Source organism: Aspergillus affinis (genome assembly GCF_023601865.1).
Source record: "Aspergillus affinis strain CMG 70 chromosome Unknown NODE_109_length_123035_cov_85_487797, whole genome shotgun sequence".
Lineage (NCBI taxonomy): Eukaryota > Fungi > Ascomycota > Eurotiomycetes > Eurotiales > Aspergillaceae > Aspergillus > Aspergillus affinis.
This window is the reverse complement of record NW_026515890.1, coordinates 50,956-73,994: the sequence shown is the minus strand read 5'-3', so window position 1 is coordinate 73,994 and position 23,039 is coordinate 50,956. Positions and strand designations below refer to the sequence as shown.

Here is a 23,039-nt window from a genome sequence, read left to right as displayed (position 1 = left end):
CTCGTATCATAATCACAGCATTTAGGCACCATGGTTGCCTCTGCTGTCCGGATGCGCACCCCCAGCGCCATGTTCCTCTCCAAAGGCGCCTCCTGCCTGAAGAGGCCCCAGGCCATGCACAGATTCAAGGAGACTCTCCAGTATGGGCCACCATCGATGTCCTGATTCCTTCATCAATCCTGCGATGCTGATTTCGTTTTTCTCCATCTCGCAGACCTCAATTGCCTGCCTTCTCCGCCCTTTCCCGATACTATGCCTCGAAGTGTATGTTATCCCGTTTTTTCTTTTTTTCCGCACGGCTTATTTGCGTGCCATTTTCGCGCACCACCAACACCACCGCAACACCACCTAGAGAAGAAATCTGATCTAACATGTTGATTCCACAGCTTTCCCTCCCCACACTATCATCAGCATGCCCGCTCTGTCGCCGACGATGTTGGCCGGAAACATCGGCGCATGGCAGAAGAAGGCCGGTGACGGTCTGCAGCCCGGCGATGTCTTGGTCGAGATCGAGACCGATAAGGCACAGATGGACTTCGAGTTCCAGGAGGAGGGTGTTCTCGCCAAGGTCTTGAAGGAAACCGGTGAGAAGGAGGTTCCCGTTGGTGCGGTACGTGTTTTACCTCCCCGGAATTGGCCACTTGATCTTTAGCAGAGTTTTGCTGACCGGCGTTTTTTTCCATCTCTATGCAGCCCATCGCCGTTCTGGTTGAAGAGGGTGCCGATGTCTCGCCGTTCGAATCGTTCACCCTGCAAGATGCCGGTGGCGACAAGTCCGCCGCGCCCGCTCAGGAGAGCAAGGAAGAGTCCAAGGGCGATGCCGCCCCCACGCCCTCGACATCGGAGCCCGAGCCCGCTGCTCAGGAGCCCGAAACTTCGGGTGAGAGGCTCCAGCCCAGTCTGGACCGTGAGCCCGCCATCAGCCCTGCCGCCAAGGCGTTGGCTCTCGAGAAGGGTGTCTCTATCAAGGCCCTCAAGGGTACCGGCCGTGGTGGCCAGATCACCAAGGAGGATGTCGAGAAGTTCAAGCCCAGTGCTTCCGCCGCTGCCGGTCCCACTTATGAGGACATTCCTCTCACCGCCATGCGCAAGACCATTGCCAACCGCCTCCAGCAGTCCATGCGGGAGAACCCCCACTACTTCGTCTCGACCACCCTGTCGGTTAGCAAGCTTATGAAGCTCCGCCAGGCCCTGAACGCCTCCTCGGACGGCAAGTACAAGCTCTCGGTCAACGATTTCCTCGTCAAGGCCTGCGCCGCCGCTCTCCTGAAGGTCCCCGCTGTCAACTCCAGCTGGCACGAGGAGAACGGCCAGGTCGTCATCCGTCAGCACAAGACCGCAGACATCAGCGTTGCCGTGGCCACTCCCTCCGGACTTATCACCCCCGTCGTCAAGAACGTGCAGAACCTTGGCCTGTCCAACATCTCGAACCAGATCAAGGACCTCGGCAAGCGTGCTCGTGACAACAAGCTCAAGCCCGAGGAGTACCAGGGCGGTACCTTCACCATCAGCAACATGGGCATGAACGCCGCCGTTGAGCGGTTCACCGCCGTCATCAACCCCCCTCAGGCTGGTATCCTGGCCGTCGGTACCACCCGCAAGGTCGCCGTCCCCGTCGAGACCGAGGAGGGTACCTCCGTTGAGTGGGATGACCAGATCATCGTCACCGGTAGCTTCGACCACAAGGTTGTCGACGGTGCCGTCGGTGGTGAATGGATCAAGGAGCTGAAGAAGATCGTTGAGAACCCCTTGGATCTCCTTTTGTAAGCGCGCTTGCGGCTGATTTGGGATGCCATTCGGGGGTTCTTGGTTTTCTGGAAGATTTGTTTTAATATGTATTAAAAATCAGCTTAGTTTTTGCCCCTTTTTGGGTCATCATAGACCCTTTTTAAAGTACAGTTCATAAGGTCTCAATTCAATCTCCGATGTTTGTTCAATCTCTTTGGCGTAGATCTTGGTCTATCCATTCTATATCTGTAGTATATACGTTTGACTGTAAAGGAAACCCCAAAGTTAAGAATCCACATCCGAAGCTTAAAGGCCCAGGTGATGCCGGAGGTGCGTGGCTGCTGGCCGGGCTTGGCAGCGTCCGCACATGAGCCCACTCTATGACGTGATGTCATGCCTCCCATTCCCTGGCAGCTCCACGTATAAAGGCCGATGCCACCCATTCCCCAAACTCTCTTCTCTGTCTTGTTCCTGCACACGCTCCCGAGGTCAACCGAGTCTTCGAGTTGCCCTCCCTTCGGCTCCTGTTTCTCCTTGTAAGTCATGTTAGATGGTCGAGCCGACGGCTTCGCACCTTTGCGACTGGCTGGTCGTGTTTCAGGGATGGCGTGATCTCATGGTTTCTGAACAGACTCTCCCACATCCTCTCCCATCCTCAGTCGCACCTACAAACAACACTCTCAGTATGTCTTACGCCGACGCTGCTGCCCAGGGCCCGAAGCAGAGCCCAGCCGAAGTAAGTCCTATTCCTTATGCCCTCATCTTGGCACCAGGCCAAGTCTATTGATGGGATCGCATGCTGACTGATTCACCCCCAGGCGTGAGTGAACATATCCGATTACGTCTGATGATTTGGGAGATAGCTAACATTCCAATTCAGCCGCGCGCCCAACATTAACAAGGTCTACAATGATGGATCCGAAAGCACGGCATCTCTGGTGGACGTCGACTCCCCGCACGTCACCACGGTAGACTCTAGCTTCCTGGAGCAAGACATCAAGACGTCGACCCAGGCCGAGCGCATCGAGCGCGAAGAAGCGGAAGCGGAGAAGGAGAAGAAAGCTCGCGCCGAGCGCAAAGCCAAGGCTAAATCCTCCGGCGTCCGTAACAACAAGAGCAACCCCGTGTATCTGGCCAACGCCGTGCTCCTGAGTGCCATCGGCGCAGGACTTGGATTCGGCGCCTACCGGAAACACCTCGACGGTAAGCTGTCATGGCAGCTCGTCGGTCTGGCGTCCGGGGCTGTCGGAGCCTTCGGCGCAGTCGACTACTTCGTCAGCAAGTGAGTGCACGGTCGTCATCACATTGACTTGTAGGGTGAGCTTGGCTAATGAGGTATCTTTCCCATAGGTGGTTCCTCCAGAACAAGTACCCTCCCAAATAGACTCGATCTTCGCTTGGTTGGTGGATGATTTTGGTCTTTTGACTCTTTGACTTGTCACTATTACCCCGGGTTTGCGACTTTCGTTTTTGTTTCTTTTGTAGAGGCTGGAGTTTTAAACAGTGGTGGGAGGATCTTCATTTCTATGGTTTATGTCAATAATTCACAGTACTCATGGCTGGTTTAGTTGGGGTCATAGCATCTGTTTACTGGAATGGTCGTTAGCATTTCTAGTTAATACACTCTACATACTGGCAAACCCGCTCAACCGTCAGAATATATATTGCTCGATAAATGGAAACTGTAGAAAAGACCGACTCTATGTTTCTGACCGGCTTAACTATAACAGGAATTAATAAGGAGAAAGATCGCAAAGGACAAAATACATAAACATATAGTTCCAACTGATAGCAAGCTAATGTAAAAGAGCCCACAGAATCAGGATGCATGGACGTCGCTAGGCAACTCGAGGCCGACCGGCAGAAGATCGCCAAGGCGGTCAACGACGTCAGAATGGCAAGAACATGTGGCCTTGGCCCGCATACTTATTATTAGCATCGTCGTGCGAACACGTCGACGCCGCAGACACCGACTCGGAACTCGAAGCAGTCTTCTCTTCTCCGTGACTTTTGTCTCGCGGCCTTTTTAACTCTTCTGAGATCCGAAACCACCCTGTACCTATTATCTTTTCTGGCGACATTCCTGATTCTCCGCGATAAACATACGGGTTACTCATACAAAGAAAGAAATCACTTTGCGCTTGACGAAAATATGGTGCGTGCTCCCCTACGATATGCTGGCATATTTATAGCTCTCAGATCTCTAACAATAAGCTTCGATGGACAGAATTCCCTCTTTAATTCCGCCCTGAAGCAGTCTTCTGCTATCCGGCGCGATCTGGACACATTCTCGCAATCCCCTGCGACATCCTCTGCAGCCTTGCAGGGTACGTGGGTCCCATTGAATACACAGTGCAGGATGTGCCTTCTTTTGGCGCCTCTTGGGGGCTGGATACTGATCGCACAACCAATAGGCCAGATAGCGGCTTCTCTCGCCTCTCTATCGCGAACGATCGACGACTACTCGACCCTGTCCAAGAAGGAGCTTATCCCCGAGAAACAACAAAAGGCATTTGAGCGCACCAAGAAATTTCGATCCGAACTCGCCGACTACCGACTACATTTCGATCAACTACGAAAAGAGAGAGAGGATGCGGTGAGTCCAGCCTTTGGCTTGGATGATAGAGGACAAGATGGCTGACAGTCACGATTTTTTGATCGATAGCAATCCGTGACGAATCGCAACGAGCTTCTCGGTCGACGACCGCACAATACAGCCACCCCCGAGAACCCGTATGCCCAATCGTCACTCCCCAACCCGTCGCCATTCGCCCCGTCTTCTTCTCGCGCTGGTCTCAGCTTCGGTGCCTCGCCGGCAGACTATAATCGGGAGACGCATGCGCTTCGCGAACAGTCCTTCCTTGGTACTACAAACACGCAACTCGATGAGTTTATCGACCGGGGGCGAGCGGTCCTAGCGGATCTCGGCGACCAGCGAGAAGTGCTCAAGGGGACACAGCGTCGGTTGTATAGCGTAGCCAACACTCTGGGCGTCAGCGGGGAGACGATTCGAAAGGTCGAGCGCCGGGCGAAACAGGACAAGTGGATTTTCTGGGCAGGGGTGATCCTGTTCTTTCTCTTCTGCTGGGCCATTTTGCACTTTTTGCGGTGAACAGGAGAGTGAAAGTAGAGGGACAGGGAGGGAGATGTTTTTGTATGATGGAATTGTCTTATGTATCAACAGCGACTTGAGCCATCGTTCCTTTCTTTTTTTTTTATATTTTCTTTTTTTTTTTTTTTTTTAAACTTCCATTTGTTGCTCTGTTTGTGTGAAATAGTTCAATTGGCCAGCGCCGGTGTTTTGGGAGAGAAAATGAATATTATAATTGCTTCATGATGCCACTTCGGGTAAATTCTCTTACCCAGGAGCACTACGTACGGAGGACTAACTACGTAACTGAAGGAAAGGCCAAAGTGGCTGCCGTGTCAACCGTCGTGGGGATCGGAAAACGGAGCGATTTAGCCGCCCCAATTATTCTGGTTTCCTTCTCACCGGCAACCAACGGGCCCTTCGCTTCTTCCCTTCCGCCCTTCCCTTCCTCTTTCTTCTTCTCCCTCCCTCCATCCGTCGCATTTGTTTTCTTCCTCTCCTCCATCCTCCATCCATCCCCCCTCAATCCATTTGTAGATAGAATCTTTTCTGTCTCTCACACACTATCACAATGTTCGCTGCTCGCCAGTCCTTCAACCTCTTCCAGAAGCGCGGCTTCTCTGCTTCTGCCAGCCAGGTGTGTGATGAACCTTTTGTTCCTCGCCTTGAACCTCGGCGCTCGTCGCCAACGTGCTAACCTTCTTTTCCTCTTCGCTCCAGCTCTCCAAGGTTGCCGTCCTTGGTGCTGCCGGTGGCATTGGCCAGCCCCTCTCTCTCCTGCTCAAGCTCAACCCCCGTGTCTCTGAGCTCGCTCTCTACGACATCCGTGGCGGCCCTGGTGTGTTTCAGCTCCCAACTATCCGGCGCCGGTGATCGGAGCTTTGCTAACCTTCCCAACTCCAGGTGTCGCTGCTGATCTGAGCCACATCAACACCAACAGCACCGTCACCGGATACGACCCTACTGCCTCCGGTCTCCGTGATGCTCTTAAGGGCTCCGAGATCGTCCTCATCCCCGCTGGTGTTCCTCGCAAGCCCGGCATGACCCGTGACGGTATGAGTCCATTGCGCAATTTCTGACCCAAGTATCTTTTCAAGGTCCTCGCAAGCTGACCAACTTTCTTCAATTGAACAGACCTCTTCAACACCAACGCCTCCATCGTCCGTGACCTTGCTAAGGCCGCCGCTGAGGCTTCCCCCGAGGCTAACGTCCTCGTCATTGCCAACCCCGTACGCATCCTGTCCCTGTCATAATCCCCCCTCGCGCGCAACCGGCGATTAACCTTTTCTTCAATAGGTCAACTCCACCGTCCCCATCGTCTCTGAGGTCTACAAGGCCCGCGGTGTCTACAACCCCAAGCGTCTGTTCGGTGTCACCACCCTTGACGTTGTCCGTGCCTCTCGCTTCATCTCCCAGGTCCAGAAGACCGACCCCTCCGGCGAGACCGTCCCCGTCGTTGGTGGCCACTCCGGTGTGACCATTGTTCCCCTCCTCTCCCAGTCCGGCCACCCCAGCATTGAGGGTGAGGCCCGTGACGCTCTCGTCAACCGCATCCAGTTCGGTGGTGACGAGGTTGTCAAGGCCAAGGACGGTGCCGGTTCCGCCACCCTCTCCATGGCCATGGCCGGTGCTCGCTTCGCTGAGTCCCTCCTCCGTGCCGCCCAGGGCGAGAAGGGTGTCGTCGAGCCTACCTTCGTCGACTCTCCCCTCTTCAAGGACCAGGGTGTCGACTTCTTCGCCTCCAAGGTCGAGCTCGGCCCCAACGGTGCCGAGAAGATCCTGCCCGTCGGCCAGGTCAACGCCTACGAGGAGAAGCTCCTCGAGGCCGCCATCGCTGACCTCAAGAAAAACATCAAGAAGGGTGTTGACTTTGTTGCCGCCAACCCTTAAATCAATCTTCTTTCACATCACCGAGAAAGAAGACCTCCAGGGTAAATACAAAAATGGGTTAGATAGATCGATTCGTCTGCAGCCGCCTGTCCTCCTTGTATAACAGTCCCTTGTGTATCTTGTTTTATTTTACTACCCCATTTTATTTGAATTCTTATTACCATTACCCCCCCTTTATTCCCCCTACCCGCATCGACTTTTATAATTGGAGGATTGTGCAGCTGCAGTATGTGGAACCGCATTTTTCTTTTGTTTCTGGTTTCGTTGGGATTGAGTTAGGAATTTGTTTTCTTCATATGGCTCAATCTAATGGAATGGAATGGAACGGAACGTTGATGAGGGGAAAGGGAACATGATCGTGACGTATGTTTCCATATTATAAATGAAAAGAAATTTCTTTTTCTTTATTAGTTTGCACTTTCACTGCTTAGTTTCTCTGTATTCGTAGCAAGTAGTTAGTAGACTACAGCTAGTTAGGTGCATTGACCTGTTCGGCCGGACTGATCTGTGAGAATAAGATCATTGCAACCCAATTTCATATATCTTTTACTTTATTTGCATCAGTCATGGATTCAACCTCTAGATGTCTTACCAACTGACTGACTGACCAGACACGCATGAAGGGTTTTTAAGGACCTAGATAGAGTAAGGTAGACTCCGAGTGGCTCAATTTGGGATATCAATAGATCAATCGATACGGATCTTCGGAATCTTCGCTAGCTAGGCAGCCATCCATCCAACCAATTCAGTAAATCAATTAATTCATCAACTGAAGTGCGTCAAAATCGAAACAAGAAAATGCATATCTGTCTTCGCGAGAACTAACTAGAGAAACCAACGTAGGCGGAGAAGAAGAGGACAAAACAAAACAAACAAACCAGAGTATTGATGAAAAGATGCAACTAGTCAGCTGGCAGAGTAGAAAGAAGGACTAGGACGGAAAATGAAGAATATTAGATCTTTTGCATATCATGGCATAACACGGCATGGCATCGTGGAATCGTCAGTGAGCCTCGAACGCTAGGTCGTCAAGCAGTGATGAATGAGGCAGTCATTAATGAAAACAGTCAAAACTGTAAACGGAATTAAACGGAAGGAAAAAAGAAAGGGTATTCTTCATGCCTTGCACTCCACGCCCATGAATAAACCAAGCAAAAGAAAGAAATTCATAAGAAATAGAGCTTTGGGGGGAAGAGTGTCTACGTGTAACTTCTCATCGCGTCAATGTAGCCCATTCCGCCGCGAAGGTCATGATCAAATGTCTCGGCGACTTCGAGAACACGTTTGATATGTTCCATCGAGAGGGGAGTACCTTCATTGACAGCGAGGGCCTGCGCAGTGCGCACGGAGTTTTTGATCTGGCAATTTGTTAGTATATCTCGGCATGGAATTGGGGTGTACGCAGCAGAGAAAGGAGACTTACTTGTCGGCCGTTAAGATTGTGACGAGACAGCGCATCATAGTCCTTGTCGGTGAATTTGGCGGTCTCGACACCCTCCATGGCCTGCACTCGTTCCAGGAATAACATCCAGACACTGCGCTTGGCTTTGGTGGGGAGGTCGCCGTACCGCAGAGCAACGTGGATACGGGACTGAAAGGCGTCGTCGAAGGTCTCCACGCGGTTGGTCGTCAGGAAGAGGATACCCTGGAAGTACTCGAGTAGACGCAAGAAGATGCTGACCAGCGCGTTGCGGTGGATGTCCTGGATGGTGCGCTTCTCCAGGAAGATATCAGCCTCGTCCAGCAGCAGCACGGCGCCCCAGGAGTGAGCGATATCCAGGATCTTGTTCAGTTCGCCTTCCAGGGTGCGAGAATCGGTGCCCAGTTCACCGGCGCTGACCATGTAAAGCGGCCGCTTGAGCAGCTCGGCGATGCCCTCTGCGGTGAGGGTCTTTCCAGTGCCCGGGGGACCATGCAGCACGGCTACAAGGCCCTTGCCCTTGCCCTGGATCACGTCGTCGATATTCTGCGCTGCACAGAAGGTGTGCGATTCCACCAGGGCCTTGACGATGGATTTCTGGTTGTCCGGCAACACGAGCGAGTCGAAGGCATCCTCGTTCCAGTCGATGTCGCTGATCCCTGAGATGCTAAATTCGAGCCACAATTTCTCGCTGAAGGCGAACCCTAGGACCACGGGACTGGCAATGAGAAGCTCCTCTTCCGTGAACTCCCGGTCCATGTCCTCGACCTGGTCCATATCTTCCTTCAGAATCTCGTTGCCGTTCTCATCCAATTCCACCTCGACCACGTGCGGCGTGCCCTCCTTGTCGCGAATCACCTTGTAGCGCACCTGCGGGGCGTCAGAGTCTCTGCGGTGGGCGTAGGGCTCTTCTGAGTCCGAGTCTGACATCGGGCAGCAGCACGCTTCGCTGCCGTCATCGTCGTCGCCATCCAGATAGTCAGGATCCTTGGGGCGCACGGTGCTGATGGGGTAATTAGGGTTGATGCGGCGATGGATAGCCGGATCAATCATCACGCGCCCGTTGATATTGACTTTGATCACGGTGCGCTTCTTCTTATAGAAAGCCATGCCCTTGTGGTAGCGGTATTTCATGCCCCGAAGAGCCACAAACTTCTTGCCGCGCTCGATCAGTTTGGCCTGGACGTCTTCGGCTTCGCGGTGGTATTTCAGAGGGTAACAGCCAAGACTGGTAATCTTTCGGGCGCCCTTGAAGCTCTCTACATCGGCCGCCATGGTGCCCATGCCAAAGGTCTTGCCATCGTACTCCAGGTAGCGCCCCTCGACGCTGTACCATTGACCTTTCATGAACGACGACTCCTTGGAGGCATATTCAATCTTGAACGCGCGCGGCTCGTCCTGGTTGCCATAGGTAGGAGTGTAGGCAATGGTGTTCGGTTTGAACAAGGCCCAGAGCAGCTCAAAGGTGATCATATTGGCCTCCAGCAAGGGGTAAAGGGTCTTTTTGGTCTCCGCATAGTCCGTGTCCAGATATTTCAGCAAGACCTTGAGATGCTGCGCCTTGAGACTGGCTGCGTTTCTGGCCTTCTTCTTCCTCTCCGTCGTGGCCTGCTGCCTCAGCTCCCTCATGTACTGGCGGGTCTCTTCCAGGTAGAGGAAGAGCATGTTCGGATCGACAACCGCAGTCTCCTGAACCAGGCTGACTCCTTTGACGCCGTCCATGACCTTTGCCAGCGCATCACGGAGGTGTTTACTCTTGATATCTACCACCGTCTCGAGGTATTTGTTATCCCAGTCAAATTTGCGGCGCACTGTAAACAGATACTGGTCCCACTCGTTGGCCCCCGGGTCATCGATGGTCTCGGTCAGCTTGAAGTTGTGTATTGTATTGTCCCATACTGCGGCAGAGCCAGACACAGTCAGTTATCATGCTTTGAAGAGAGTATCGGGGAGGGAAATGCAAACATTGATCAACCCTTTTGAAAGCGATCTTCGAGGCCGCCTTCTTCCGACCCTTGGACCGATGGGAGCCCTTCTGGCCGTCGTTCAGACCGTCAGACACTCGTCTTGAGCGGTGCTTGCCCCGGCGCCTACCGCCCTGCTTGAGTCGCAGAGCTGCCAGCTTCTCCTTGGCCAGGGAAAGCGCCGTGTCGTCCAGATCGGTCTCATCCTCATCCTCTTCTTCGAGCGGATCCTCGGAAGACTCGTCTTGGCGCACCTTCTTAGCCTTGCGGGCCTTGAGCTTCGAGACCAGCTTCTTCAGCGTCTTCTCATCCAGCGACGAGGGATCTTCATCATCCTCATCCTCTTCCTCGAAATCCGATTCGTCCTGATAATGCGACCGCGTCTTCTTCTTCCGGCCGCCCTTTAGCGCCCGCCTCGATCGATTCTTTATCCGCCTCCGTCTGTGCTTCCGATCTGGCTCCGACTCGGATTCTGCGGACAGAGACTCCTCGTCCTCATCCTCGGAATCACTATCACTCTCAGCGTCGTCATCGTCGGAGCTGGACTCCGACGAGCTATCGTCACTGGGAGTGACAATGGATGAGGCTTTATTGGATTTGTGGGATTTTTTCTTGGAATCTCGAGCACGGTCTGAGTCCTTGGCGGGATGTTTCTTGCAAGAGGTTTTCTTGGGAGCAGTTTCAGAGACGGAAACCGCCGACTTGCCCTCCGGTTTGACTGTGTTGTTATCGACGGGGGGATCGGCTTCGTGTTTGGTCTCGGCAGCGACGGCGGTGGCGGTAGGATCGGCCATTTTTTTTTTTTCCTAATTTTTTTTTATCTTGAACCAATACAATATACGTCTAGTAATGCTCAGATGCTGGTATACTCCGGGAACAATGATTGGAGTAATAATTGGGGCCCGCAGTGGAGCTGTCAGGAACGGACCGGGGGGAAGAAGAGGAGCCTGTGGGTAGCGCCGTTATGATCTCATGAGCGGAAGTTAAAAGCGGACCGACGTAGTTGGAACAGAGGAAGGCACTGATAGGAAGGGAAGAGAGGATAAGGAGGGAAAGTCAGGGGGAAAGAGAGAGGAAGGAAGGCAGAGAGGGAGAAGGAGAGGAGGAGAGGAAGAGCAGGAAGCGAGCGAGGAGGAGCAGGTGAAATAAGAGCGTCTGACAGTAGGCGCCTTACTTTTGAGCGTCGTAAGGATTGGCTGACCGGCGTCTGGCGGTGAGAAATGAGGCGTTCTGAAGCTGCGCGACGAGCTGCCTTTGCAATTCTGCGCTCGGCGTCGATCCCTCCCCCGGCTTTAAATCTTTCATCGATCTTGGATTGTCGGACGCTGCCTGGAGCGGCGCTTGGGTCGTGGATCTTAGGCATCGATCGTATCGTCAGCCTGGTAGGTCTACCTACTAGGTAGGCAGACGCACGTCCATCGGACATAAGGCACAAAGACGATCCAAAGCATGCGCATCTTCCAATCGGGCTGCAATCGTCTTATTTGGCATCTTGGCTTGGGCTGTCACCAAAGTCATCACGGCAGGCTGGTGCCCGGAATGTCTCATGTGGCGTGCCAGGTTTCATTTTCATGCCCATTGAGTAACCTCTGCTCCCTCATAGCCAGGTCAGCAAGGTTGATTCAGCTGACGTTGTGCTGCCTACCCACGTTCTGTCACCATCCATCATGTACAGTCGGTAGAGTCCATCTAGCCATGCCCTACAGACTATGCACGGAATTCAGCATTAGCGCTTCTCTATAGCCCCATCTCAGATCTCTCATACCTTTACAGCCCTCTATTCCCTTTCTCTTTCTAGCCCCCTAAGCACCAAATCATCAGTCAGCCGTATGGTGAGCGCGCCAACTTCACCAGTTTCAGTGAACCCAACATAACTGGAACCTTCAACCCTCACCCCGTGCCGAAAAATATGATGACTTATTTACAATCCACATCGCTATACCTGAAGACACACACACATACATTCATGTCCAGTGGGCGTGAGGGCTACATGTACACAACTCTTGCGTCTTTGGTATCTGATCAGGCAGGGACAGAACACCACGGAATAAAATAGAACAGTCTGTATATTCCTAGTATATCTCTTTTTTGTAAGAAGTGCTAGTCGTAATATTCCAGCACCTGGATGTATGCATACATAAATAGTTACACCTAGCCTCCTTTCTAGTTTATCGAAGAACTTTTGTTTCACCTGGATGACATAAAATCCAATAGGATCTTAGCACATAGCTCATACCAGCTACCAAGATCCCCTTTCGGTCCAATAGAACAGCCAAAAGTCTCAGTACAACCAACGCCTAATCTTTAACCTTCCCAGCTTCAATTTGTTTGAACCAACTAAGGCAGACTATTAGACAGGTGGAATGAAATAGAAAAGACCAAAATAAAAAGTGACAGGGACAGGTCACTCCGCGCATTGATTTCGTTGAGCCCCGTAAAACAAGTAAGAAAATAGGAAAGAATAAGAAAAGACTGCCTCTACAATTATTCTTGCCATGAAGACCTCACTAGGATGTATCTGACTAAACCGGTTGGTGGATTAATATTACCGTTCCTTTTCTTTTCAAGGTATGTCTGCACTATATAACTCTTCGCTAAGAAGGGTTGACCCTTTTTAGTGCAGCGATAAAACTGCGATAGTATGATAGGGTAGAGCAGAGCCTGACCCAGCAGGCAGGGAAAGAGTTAGATAGGCAAGCTCATTCACGCTCTCACGATAGAGAGGAAAGTGCGGGCAACAGTTCTTACTAGTGCCAGCATGGGCAGGGGGAGCAGCTACTAAGCACCAGCTAGCCATCCATGGATATACTCTAGTGCGAGCACCACCTTCAGCAGCTCCAGTGAATGCAGGAGAACTGGAATCCTCCACTTCAACTCCCGTCTCAAACGAGACGCAATGCTCCTGGACATGAACTTCACTCGCAGTCTCTCTGCACTCTCTCCACCTCTTCTTCCCCTCACTCGCAGTTCTCATTCTCACGTTTCCACTGAGAGATGAGCACAACCTTCTTCCCACCTGCTACTCACATCGACTGCACTTCCTGCTTCACGCCTGTGAATAAGATTCTCCCGAGTGTGCAACTTGCTTTTGCTTCTGAGGTCCTCAAAATGGCGCCAGAACCCATGGATCTATCAACTCCCATGAAGGAGGAGAACGAGGCTGGTGACGTATGCAATCTTCTTTACTCCCTACCTGATACGGGTGCATAGATCCTCTCAAGCCCAGAGCTAACTAACCCCCCCCCTAGATCCAGACCCCAACTCCCACTCCTACCCCGCGCAAGCGCGGTCGTCCAGCAAAGGCCACGACCAGCGCTGTCAGAACCCCAAACTTCCCAACTAAGGGTACTACTCCCAAGGACACTGCCACCGAAGGTGATGGTGAAGGTGATACCAACAACGAAGTGTCCCCAAGCAAGAAAAACAAAGTCAAGACCAATGCCAAGAAGGCCATGGGTCCCATTCCGACCTCCTACGAGGCGATTGGCGAATCTGACCGGTTGATCCTGCGCATGAGAGACGAGGAGGGTTGCGCGTGGCCGGATATCACTGCCGCGTGGATGGCCATAACTGGCATCACGGTGGGAAAAACGACCCTGAGAATGAGATACTGCACAATGAAGAATAACTTCGTCTCGGTGGATACTGAGGATGAGCCCCGTCTCCTGAAGGCCAAAACCGAAGTCGAAGAGCGTTTCGAAGTCGAGAAATGGGCCAAAATCGCCGACCAAATCGTCTCCGACGGCGGCAAGAAATACCCTCCCGCAACCCTGCAGAAGAAGTTTAAGGCGATGACGAGCGTGGCCAAGGCTGGTGCTGCTGCTGCTTCCCCTGCCCGTGGATCCCTTTTTAATAAACCTACCTTGGCTGGCGCTGGTAAGGCCAACGTTAATATCGGTGTCGAGGATGAGGAAGCATGAGAGCGTGCTGCGTGGAATGACCTGTCCCTGTCTCTCTGTATTGTTGTTTTCTGTTATCATTCCAAGGAAGACGACTGGTCATGGTCTGCTTTAGTTGATTCAAACAAACTGGCGCTGGATTTACTGGTATTTTTGGCTGTTGTATCTGACAAAGGGACTAGGTAGTTTGAGATGTGTGCTAAGATCATACCGAATATTATGGCATCCACGCGAAACAGAAACTCTTCGATGGGAATTCTTCGATGGTTTGACTAAGATGGAAGGAGGAATGGTGAATTCCATCTGTCGCATTGCCAGCGCCGCAGTAATGGAACAATAACTTCGGGGCATCTGATGAAATGGATCTGATAGCAACGCCCGATTACTCGAATTTCTTATTTGACGACCTCATGTCGTCGCCCATGTTCAACCGTCAAATACCAATGAACTGCAACGGTGTACAGTACATGTAGATTGTAAACAAGTCGGTCCTTCGCGGCAGCGGAGTGCTGGTGGCAGCCAGAGGCAGCTGCTACATACTACCTTTAAGGTATCTGGCGGATAATCATGACTGAACGGATAGCGAGCCTCTCGCACAGATATAGTAATAGGGGTCGGGGTTTGAGGACGAGGCACCTCGATAGGCCGGACAAGGACCTTAAAGATATACTGACTATTGCCAATATATTAGTACATGATGTGGGCGCCTAGGCCGTATCCCCTCTCATACAAAAAGGATGCATGGCGGCCAGGCCCCCGAAACGCTTTGAAGGAGAAGTGGGCAGACAAAGCTTCGATCCCGTCTATATGGTGCCTGGTGGCGATTGACACCTCCGTGAGCGGTCCTTATATAGATTCTTGCACTATCGATTTAGTTAAGGACCCTACCGAAATCAAAATCAGTATACGCTGAAAGCTGTAAATAATAAGTCATCACGTTGATTTCAATGCTTCTAACCTCGTTAAGTGATAAATAACGGTCATATAGCCTTCGTACCTATGTACCATCCATACCCTACCTCATTGACTCAAATTTAAATGAAGAATGAGAAACAAAGACAGAAAAGAAAAGACAACCGTCCACGCCGCAGAGGTATCTAGTTACGCCCCCAGATGAAAAAGAAAAGAAAAAACGAAAAACAAGAACAGGAACAAGAATAAGTGATGAGACCAAAAAATGCTATGCTTCACTCTCACAAAACACTCATCTCCCTCCTTCCATCCGAATCCCCCGTGCCCCTCGAAGACATGTCACTATTAGACCGGGGCACCATGGCAGGCCGGATCTTAGCGCCCACGAAACCACGCCGATCGCGTCCCGTGCGGCCGCGACCTAGCCAGTTATGCTTCAGCGCCTTGCTGAGGACCTCGACTTTCTCCTGGGCGTGGTCACCGGTCTGCACGCTGCTGAGGACGCTGACGCACTGGAGCATGCGGCCGACGGTCTCGGTGATGACCTGCGAGGTGTCGGCGCCGCGGTGGATGATGGTGGGTCGCTGGGTCGGGGAGGAGAAGGATTGGAAGATGAGCTGGTCGGGGTTGGACGAGGTGTTGGAGGCGGCGCGACTGCGGTTGCAGCTCATCGAGTCGGATGAGTAGCTGCCAGCCGTCGCGGCCGCGTTGAGATGCGAGGATTGTGAGCTGTAGCTGCCACCGAACCCAGCGTCGAGGGAGGCGGACGTGGCCGGCCGGCCGCTGTTGGCGCTGCTCTTGGTGGTGACGCTGAGGGCGGCGTTGCCGAGGTTGATGTTGTCCAGGCTCAGACGCGAGAAGGTCGCCTTGAGGCCGTCGTAGCGGAAGAGGACAACCATGTCGCGGAATGCGATCAGAACCAGGTTGCGCACTTCCAGCTCACAGCCGGGATAGTCCCCGTTCATGGCACCGGCCCAGAACTCGCTGGCTTCGCGCGGGTTCATCACGGTCCCGTGGCCCTTGAATTCGAGGTCTAGCGGGAGGAAAACTGCCTGGATGAACGGAAGGATTGTGCCGAACACTAGCATCCAGATCTGCACCAGATGAGGAACCATTTTCTCGTCGGGGACTCCGTTCAGCGTGTGGTTCAGAGAAGCGAACCCCGTTTCCAGCAACTCTCGAAGGTCGTCGACTATCGCCATGGGTGTACGCTTCTGTACGCACCGCTGGATATGTATCATCACCAGCTTGTTCAGGTCCTCAATGGCGATGCGCACGTCCTCCCCGTCAAAGATCACCAAAAGCTTCGCCTTCAGGAAGTCCCACGCATCTTCGGGCGACATGTTATTCAACCCAAATCCCTGCAGGGTCTCCCGCAAGGCAGCCTCTGCGAGCATCCCCGTCGTCGAGCTTCCCAGAGACGAAGGCCCGACAAACGTGGTCTGCGTAGTGCCCGAGGCTGTCGAATTGGCCAGCCATTCCTGTTGCTCCGACTCCGCCATGGCCTTCTCTTCCTTCTTCTTCTCCCGAAGCGCTCGGCCGCCGTGTAGCAGATCCAACCCGCTGACAGACTTGCCAAATGTCGTCGTCGCCGCATTGGGGGAAATCGGAGTGAACGAATACAGCGACTGGGGGGCATTCGGATCCGACGGTTTGGAGTTACTCGACGCGGACGAGAGCGGCAGATTTTTATGATCATCGCCGCGATCCTTCAGTTTCAACTTCTGCCGCGACAGGAAGTGATGCTTATGTTTGTCTTTCTCCTTCTCCTTGTCTTTATCCTTGTCCTTCTCGCCGCCCGTTGCTTTATCCGCCGGCACCACCGTGCTCGCCGACGCGTTGGACAGATTATACATGGACGAGTTGTTCGACGGGAACGTCTCCACCAGGCTGGTCGTCGAGGCACTGACGATGCGAGAGAGTCCGCTGGCGCTGGGGAGCCCCATTTTGCTAGGCGACGGGAGGCCTCGGTCTTTCATGAACCCGTCCTTGTCTCGGCTGCTGATGCCGATGTGTTTCGGCTTCGAGAACAGCTTCTTCTTGGACTTCTCCTTCTCGCCCTTGTGCTTGTGCTCCTTGTCGGTTGGTTCCAATCCGGGCGGTTGCAGGGTAGGTTGTCGTGGGAATACCAGATTAGCCGCCGTCGTCGCCACGTGCTGATGTCCTCCCGGTTGCTGTTGCTGCTGCGGTGATTGCTGCGGTGACTGTGGGTGATGTTGCGACTGGGGATGCGGCTGTTGTGGCGGCGGTCCGTTCTGATACGAGTGTCCGGACAACCCACCGGACCCAGGGGGCGCCAGCGATTGCGAGAGAGGCACAGGAGCCGGGGGAGGCGACAGGCTCGCTGTTCTTCGATGCCTCATGGAGGGGTCATCAGTATGGGGAAAGACTACATGCGGCGGGCGTTTCGGAGGATGTTGTTGTTGTTGGGCAGCGGCCATATGTTGCTGCGACATGGCAGCCTGAGCAGCGATCCTGGACGCGGACAGGGTAGATTCGTGGGTGGATGCGGTTGGGAGGGAGGGTTCAAAGAAGCCCTGGGAGTGATGGCGGGAGCGATGACGCGGGAGTTCTGGCGGGAGAGCCCGACTGGAGGACTTCCTGCTGGTCGGTTCATTCTGCGGCATGAAGGAGGAGGCTGAGGGACGAGCGAGGTTGGTGGTGCTGGCGCTGGCGCTATTGGGGATCGACGAGGTGCGAGGGGGCCGGGGAGACGAGGCTCCGGAAGGATGATGCAGAGTCAGAGGCGCAGGGATAGCGGAGACGGTCACACTGGAGGTGATGGACGAGGCATCACTGCCAGAGGAGCCGGGACGAACCAATTCGTCATCGAAGGATTGACGAGGAGGAGGGAGAGAAGGAGGAGCGGGCGATCTGGAGACTCGCTCCGGGGAGACGGGCGAGCGTAACATTCTCGATCAGGGAAAGCCGTGGCCCATGATACCCCGACGCAGAAGAAAATAAAGAATTGAAGTTAAGATGAAACTTGACAGGGGGAGAGTCTCGGTGTCGGTCTGGACTTCCGACCGAATCGAGTGCAACAAAGTCGCCGTGTCGATCTCTGGGAATCTTCCCGATCGCCCCCCGCCTTCTTGTCCCTCTTTTTCGGTCCCTCTCCTCTCTCTTCTTAGCACCTCTTCGTCTCTCCCCTCCCCCCACTAAATGCATCAATCACCTCGGAAGAAACAAAAAATCATTTCTCCCACTGACCCGGATTCCACCATCACCATGGCCTCCTCCTCCTCCTCTTCCCCCCTGCGCGCCGTCTACACCGCCCCTCAATCGACGCACACATTCGAGCATCGCCTCGCGTCGTCTCCCTCGCAGGACGTGCAAGCCAAAGTGACTTATCTCTCCGAGCTGCGCAAGCTCGTGCCGACCCTCCAGAACGACATCAACGTCTTCCTGACCGAGCGCATGGAAGAGGACAAGAAACTGGCGGAGGCGCAGGGCCAGAAAATTTCGGCCAAGGAAGCTAAAGAGGAAGAGAACTACGGAGAAGAGGTGGTTGAAGAGGATGAATGAATGCATGCATGCATGAATGATTCATCATGATACAACGATCGGAACTAAAGTAGTAGGGAGAAGGAAAAGAAATTATATATTGGATCCTTGGATATCATCGCTATCCTGGGTATCAATGCTGAATACACCCGCCACTCCACGCAACGCAATTGGGGTTGTTTGGACACGAGAAAGAAGACCGCAAGACCGAATGAACAGAAAAAAAAGACAAGAAAAAAAATTGCAAGAAAAATGAAATCAACATCAAACATCAATATCAAGCCATCGATACCATACACGCATACCCGATTCTATTTGCAAAAAAATTCCACTTTATCAATGGGAAGAGAGACGATTGGCACACCCAAGATGAACCACCGTATTACTTCAAGAACAGTCAGCAGTCGCCATTGGATATCGGGAAAGAAGGATACATACTCTGGAAACACGTTGATCACGCTGCCTCCGATTCGTTTATGACACATCCCACAGATCCTTTCCTCCGTGATGGTGACGTGCCGGGATCGCGCAGATTTGCCGTCCGTCCCCTCCCCAACCAAGAGTTGGGCCTGGGTCTTGATATTTTGCGACTTCTGCAGGCTGGCCACAATTCGCGACTCGCTGAGCATCGAATTGGCCGCGCGCATGCGACCGCGGAAATAGAATTCCAGATCTTTGACCGGGAGAGTCTCGGGGATCAGCTCTAACGCGGAACCGGGAGGAAGACGGGATCCGTGCTTGGCCAGCAAGTCCAGCGCTGGTCCGTACTGGGGTTGGTACCCGTGTGGAGGCGAGAGGTATAGAGATAATAATGTTATATAGATAGATTGTTTCACCTCCGAGTCGGGAAGAGCTGCTCCGCGGAGAGGCTTGGCCTCCGTGGCGGTCGTTTCTTCCGATTTATGCAGATGGTTACAGTATCTGTAGACGAAATTAACATTCAACCTCCTTCCTTGTGGTCATCATACATACTCTTCTGCTTTACCATAATTCTCCAGCTTGAAGACGTAGATCTCCAAGGCCTGCCGGTGCTGTCCCATCTTGCTAAAGACAATGGCTCTTGCTTCGAAGAACTCGGAATCTACAGCGGCGTGTTAGAATACTTTCAGTGAGAAACACCAAGCCACACAAGGTGATACGTACCATCGCGATCCAGCCGGTCGAGGATCTTGGCTGGGGAATACTGTGAGCTGGATTTCAACATCTCCAGGAATTGATTCAGCCACTCCGCCCGATCATTCTCATTCGGAAACGGCCATTCCTCGGTCTTATCTTTCTGCAACCGCTCCAGGTACAGCACAAGAAGCCGTTGATGTAAATCAGGTGTCATATCGTTCAACTCCCCGATGACATGTTCGAGGTACCGAACGGCAAGATTGGTGTCGATGCTCTGCAAGAACTCTAGGACCTGATGCCGGGGCAGGGTTTCCGCATTTTCAGTGTCCGCGAGGAAAATCTCCATGCCTAGGTCGGGGTCCTCTCGCAGGGGCCATTCGGCAAATTCCAGAATGAGCTCGATCTGGTCCGGGGCCAAGTTCTGTAGATAGCCCACGGTTCTCTTAGGACCGTGGAGCTCCGGTGCCGTCTCTTCCTCTGAGTCGGCCTGGCCGAACTTCTTCAGCAGCTCGAGAGCCTGCCGGTGCATCTTTTTACCGTACAGGAAGTCAATCAGATCGTTGTGACGCCCAGTTTCCTCCAACTTTTCCATGACCACTTCGGGGTCGCAGAAGTTGGAGATGCGGAAGAGGGAGCCGGCAAGACGGGGGTTGGCAAACATGTACGCCCGGAAAAGGGTCGTGTCGACCAGCTTCGCCTTTTCCCGCAGCTGGTCGCCAAAGTCGTGGTCTTTATTGTCCCTGGTGATCTCGAGTAGTTTCATAACGGACTCGGTGAATTCATCCACTGCTCCGTCCGCTGTGGGATCGACCACCTTCAACGTCCCGTCAGGGTTGAGGAACCGCTGGAACCGCCGGCGAACATCTGCCAAGTATCTCTGAAGCTCGCGCACTGAGGACTCAAGCTGCTTATCCTTGGCTGATTTTGTTGCTCGAGGATCCTCTAAGGATTTGCCGCGGATACTTCCCGCGTCACTCCCATCGTCTGTCTTTGTGCGAAGGAAAGATCGCATGGAAGGGGTGTGTGTCAAGGTCTTCGAAGCGGCCAGCTCCTCCGAGATAGCGCCATCCGTCTGAGGTTGGCCGTCAGGTTTCGACTGGCTGTCCGTCGTGCCATCTTCTGACTCCTCCGGCTCCTCGTTTACCGAGCTGAGATCACCGGCGATAATTCTAGGGTAGAGTTGAATCACGGTCTCTGGAGGAGCCGAAATCTCTGTAAACAACTCCATGGAGTCGCTATATTTGTGAACGCTGAAAAGCCCTTGGGCCTTGTCGAGCTTGATCTCCCGAAGCCGACCCTCCTTATTTCTGAGAAGCGCATCTTCTAGCATGTTGGCTAGACTGATTGCCTCATCCAAATACCCCTTCTCCACGAGCGAGTCGATCTGCGTATCGTAGCTCAGAGCTTCCATCCTCCAGATGGTCCGGTCACTTCCAACCAGAAACCCCTTCCCGGCGTGCGCCAAGCTGATCGTAGGCTGCGAGATGTGCAAGAGGGTCGCCGACGGCAGCGGAATGGACTGGAGCAGAGACAGCGTCTCAGGGTTCCTGACCTCCAAGACACCCTTGGAAGAATCATGCAGCGCCAGGAGGAAGGGATATGAGTATCCGATATTCGCGGGCGCATGGCTCCACGGCACCTGTCTCCGCCCGAGGGAGTTGCCATTGATATCGATAAACTGGGTGTTGATATCCTTCGCCAACAGCACCTGGCCCTCGCTGAGTCGAGTCGCCAGCGGTTTTGGCGCCGCTCCTCCAATGCCAATGTAGCTCATACTCGCCACGCCGACCCCAGCCAGACGCCCGGTCTCCTGACCCCCAAGACCCCCAATGCTTCCGGGTCCCACCAAGTCCGTGACGGACGAATTCTCAATATCAACCATCACAAAGCTCGAGCTGAGTCCCGCCACGACTTTTGTCCCGGACACCCACGTCAGGCTCTTAATGCCGCTGACCAGTGTCATCTCTGCCGTCTCGCCCTCCAGCTCCATATCCCGCCACGTCCATAGCAATATCTTCCGCTTCGCCGCCACCGCCAACCGCGACACGATCGAAGGAACGCCCGTCTCGGGGTCATTGAAGATATTCGACGTCACGGCAAAGGTACTGGCGCCTTTCGTCTTGGTCAGTTGCTGCTGCAGCTCGTAGCTCTGCAAATCATGAATGGAAACATATCCCCCGGACAGGGAAACCAGCACCTTCGCCTCCTTAATCAGCGCCAGCTGCTCAACCTTGTATCGCGAGAATTTCTCCAATTCCCGCAGCAGATCCGTCTGCTTCAGCTTCGCATTAGAAGCCGCAACGTTGGCGCTGGAGGTCCCTCCTCCAACAACCGAGCTCACCCCCTTATCATCTCCATTCTTAAGTATCCCTCCACCAGCTGCTCCTCCGGGGACATTCCCATTGCGACCATCCCCGTCCCCGTAGCTATCAACGAGCTCCCCATCCCCAGCCCGCGGCTCATCCTCCGTAATCTCATTGACGCGATAGATGCGCAAACTGCCATTATTCAGACCCACGAGGAGCCGATCCCCGTATGCCAGCAACGACTCGATCCTCGATTTATCGCGCGGCTTGAGCTCGACGAGAGGCCGAGCCGTGAACGCCGATAACATGGCTTGGCAGGGAGCTTTGTCTTGCTTTCTTCTCTCTCCGGGCGCCGGTGCAGGGGGGTCGGATCCGTCCGTGGCGATAGAGGAGTCATGTCCAGGCGGCGAGCGGGGAGGAGGGGGAAAAAAGGCGGAATCAGGAAGGATGGTGCGAATAGCGCGAGAGGGCCCTTAGGTGATGCAGAAGCGGGGCATATCGTCGGTCGTGGTGTGTGTTGCGTGGTGGGCTTCGCTCGCTGCGGTGTAGGTTGGAGAACAAGACCCGACAGACAGCTAAACTAGAGCTTCCCGGTGACGCTACTCTACCCGGTCGGGGAAGGTCGGTCAGGCTCAGGCATGCAGGCACACATCCACCTGGGTCGGCCGGCCGCCTCATGTGACTTGGTCATTCAGGCCGCTTTAGTTGTTTGGTCTACAGATGTAATTATTTGTATTCCTCTTCCTCTCATTGGGCTTTTCAGTTTCTTGGAAAGGGAATATATGTATTTTTATTATTCGTAATACAACACTAAACAACTTGCGAGCATTGAAGAATCATGCACTGGAAATTCTATCTCTATTCCATATAGTTAAGCGATGAGTATATTAGTTCTATAGGCCGCATTTGGAGAACTCACTCCCCTGCAGACTAGAGAAAGCATCAATAATGCGGAGAAAGCGAGCTTCGTTATAAAAAAGTTCGGGCCAATGGGTGATGTAAATAAAATAATCCGCAATCGCCTCCAACGGTGGATAATATATGCAGGAAATGAATCAGACAGACAGTCCACTTGTACATGCTACCAGAAACCGAAACCAGACTTTTGACATGAAGAGGCGGCGCTGCGAAGATAGGTCGTGATATAATGCGTGTGTATGTGGAATAAAGTTTCCCGGACTTCCACATGAGCTTCAGAGTTGATAGAGA

The 23,039-nt window shown here is 53.2% G+C and overlaps 7 protein-coding genes across 7 annotated transcripts; 4 read left to right on the top strand and 3 right to left on the bottom strand.

The window, feature by feature from the left end:
- Positions 1-30: 30 nt before the first annotated feature.
- On the top strand, positions 31-4,840 carry KD926_000379 (dihydrolipoamide acetyltransferase component of pyruvate dehydrogenase; the record flags this gene model as incomplete). The annotated part of the gene is made up of 13 exons (XM_053104330.1): positions 31-140; positions 215-264; positions 387-610; positions 694-1,763; positions 1,952-2,058; positions 2,143-2,264; positions 2,330-2,464; positions 2,592-3,010; positions 3,571-3,616; positions 3,665-3,883; positions 3,956-4,055; positions 4,143-4,324; positions 4,394-4,840. The coding sequence occupies 13 exons, from the start codon at positions 31-33 to the stop codon at positions 4,838-4,840; spliced, it is 3,231 nt and encodes a 1,076-aa protein (XP_052952397.1).
- A 550-nt stretch (positions 4,841-5,390) lies between these two features.
- On the top strand, positions 5,391-6,709 carry KD926_000378 (malate dehydrogenase; the record flags this gene model as incomplete). Its single annotated transcript, XM_053104329.1, has 5 exons — positions 5,391-5,456; positions 5,540-5,657; positions 5,723-5,872; positions 5,954-6,048; positions 6,116-6,709. 5 exons carry the CDS (start codon positions 5,391-5,393, stop codon positions 6,707-6,709), a joined length of 1,023 nt encoding a protein of 340 aa, XP_052952396.1.
- A 1,199-nt stretch (positions 6,710-7,908) lies between these two features.
- Positions 7,909-10,887, bottom strand: KD926_000377 (ATP-binding protein; the record flags this gene model as incomplete). The annotated part of the gene is made up of 3 exons (XM_053104328.1): positions 7,909-8,067; positions 8,133-10,027; positions 10,095-10,887. 3 exons carry the CDS (start codon positions 10,885-10,887, stop codon positions 7,909-7,911), a joined length of 2,847 nt encoding a protein of 948 aa, XP_052952395.1.
- Positions 10,888-13,087: 2,200 nt separating this feature from the next.
- On the top strand, positions 13,088-14,013 carry KD926_000376 (uncharacterized protein; the record flags this gene model as incomplete). The annotated part of the gene is made up of 2 exons (XM_053104327.1): positions 13,088-13,261; positions 13,342-14,013. The coding sequence occupies 2 exons, from the start codon at positions 13,088-13,090 to the stop codon at positions 14,011-14,013; spliced, it is 846 nt and encodes a 281-aa protein (XP_052952394.1).
- Positions 14,014-15,185: 1,172 nt separating this feature from the next.
- On the bottom strand, positions 15,186-17,816 carry KD926_000375 (uncharacterized protein; the record flags this gene model as incomplete). Its single annotated transcript, XM_053104326.1, has 1 exon — positions 15,186-17,816. One exon carries the CDS (start codon positions 17,814-17,816, stop codon positions 15,186-15,188), a length of 2,631 nt encoding a protein of 876 aa, XP_052952393.1.
- A 316-nt stretch (positions 17,817-18,132) lies between these two features.
- KD926_000374 (uncharacterized protein) lies at positions 18,133-18,429 on the top strand (the record flags this gene model as incomplete). The annotated part of the gene is made up of 1 exon (XM_053104325.1): positions 18,133-18,429. The coding sequence occupies one exon, from the start codon at positions 18,133-18,135 to the stop codon at positions 18,427-18,429; it is 297 nt and encodes a 98-aa protein (XP_052952392.1).
- A 315-nt stretch (positions 18,430-18,744) lies between these two features.
- Positions 18,745-22,138, bottom strand: KD926_000373 (putative vacuolar morphogenesis protein AvaB; the record flags this gene model as incomplete). The annotated part of the gene is made up of 4 exons (XM_053104323.1): positions 18,745-18,793; positions 18,847-19,329; positions 19,381-19,489; positions 19,552-22,138. 4 exons carry the CDS (start codon positions 22,136-22,138, stop codon positions 18,745-18,747), a joined length of 3,228 nt encoding a protein of 1,075 aa, XP_052952391.1.
- Positions 22,139-23,039: the final 901 nt, after the last annotated feature.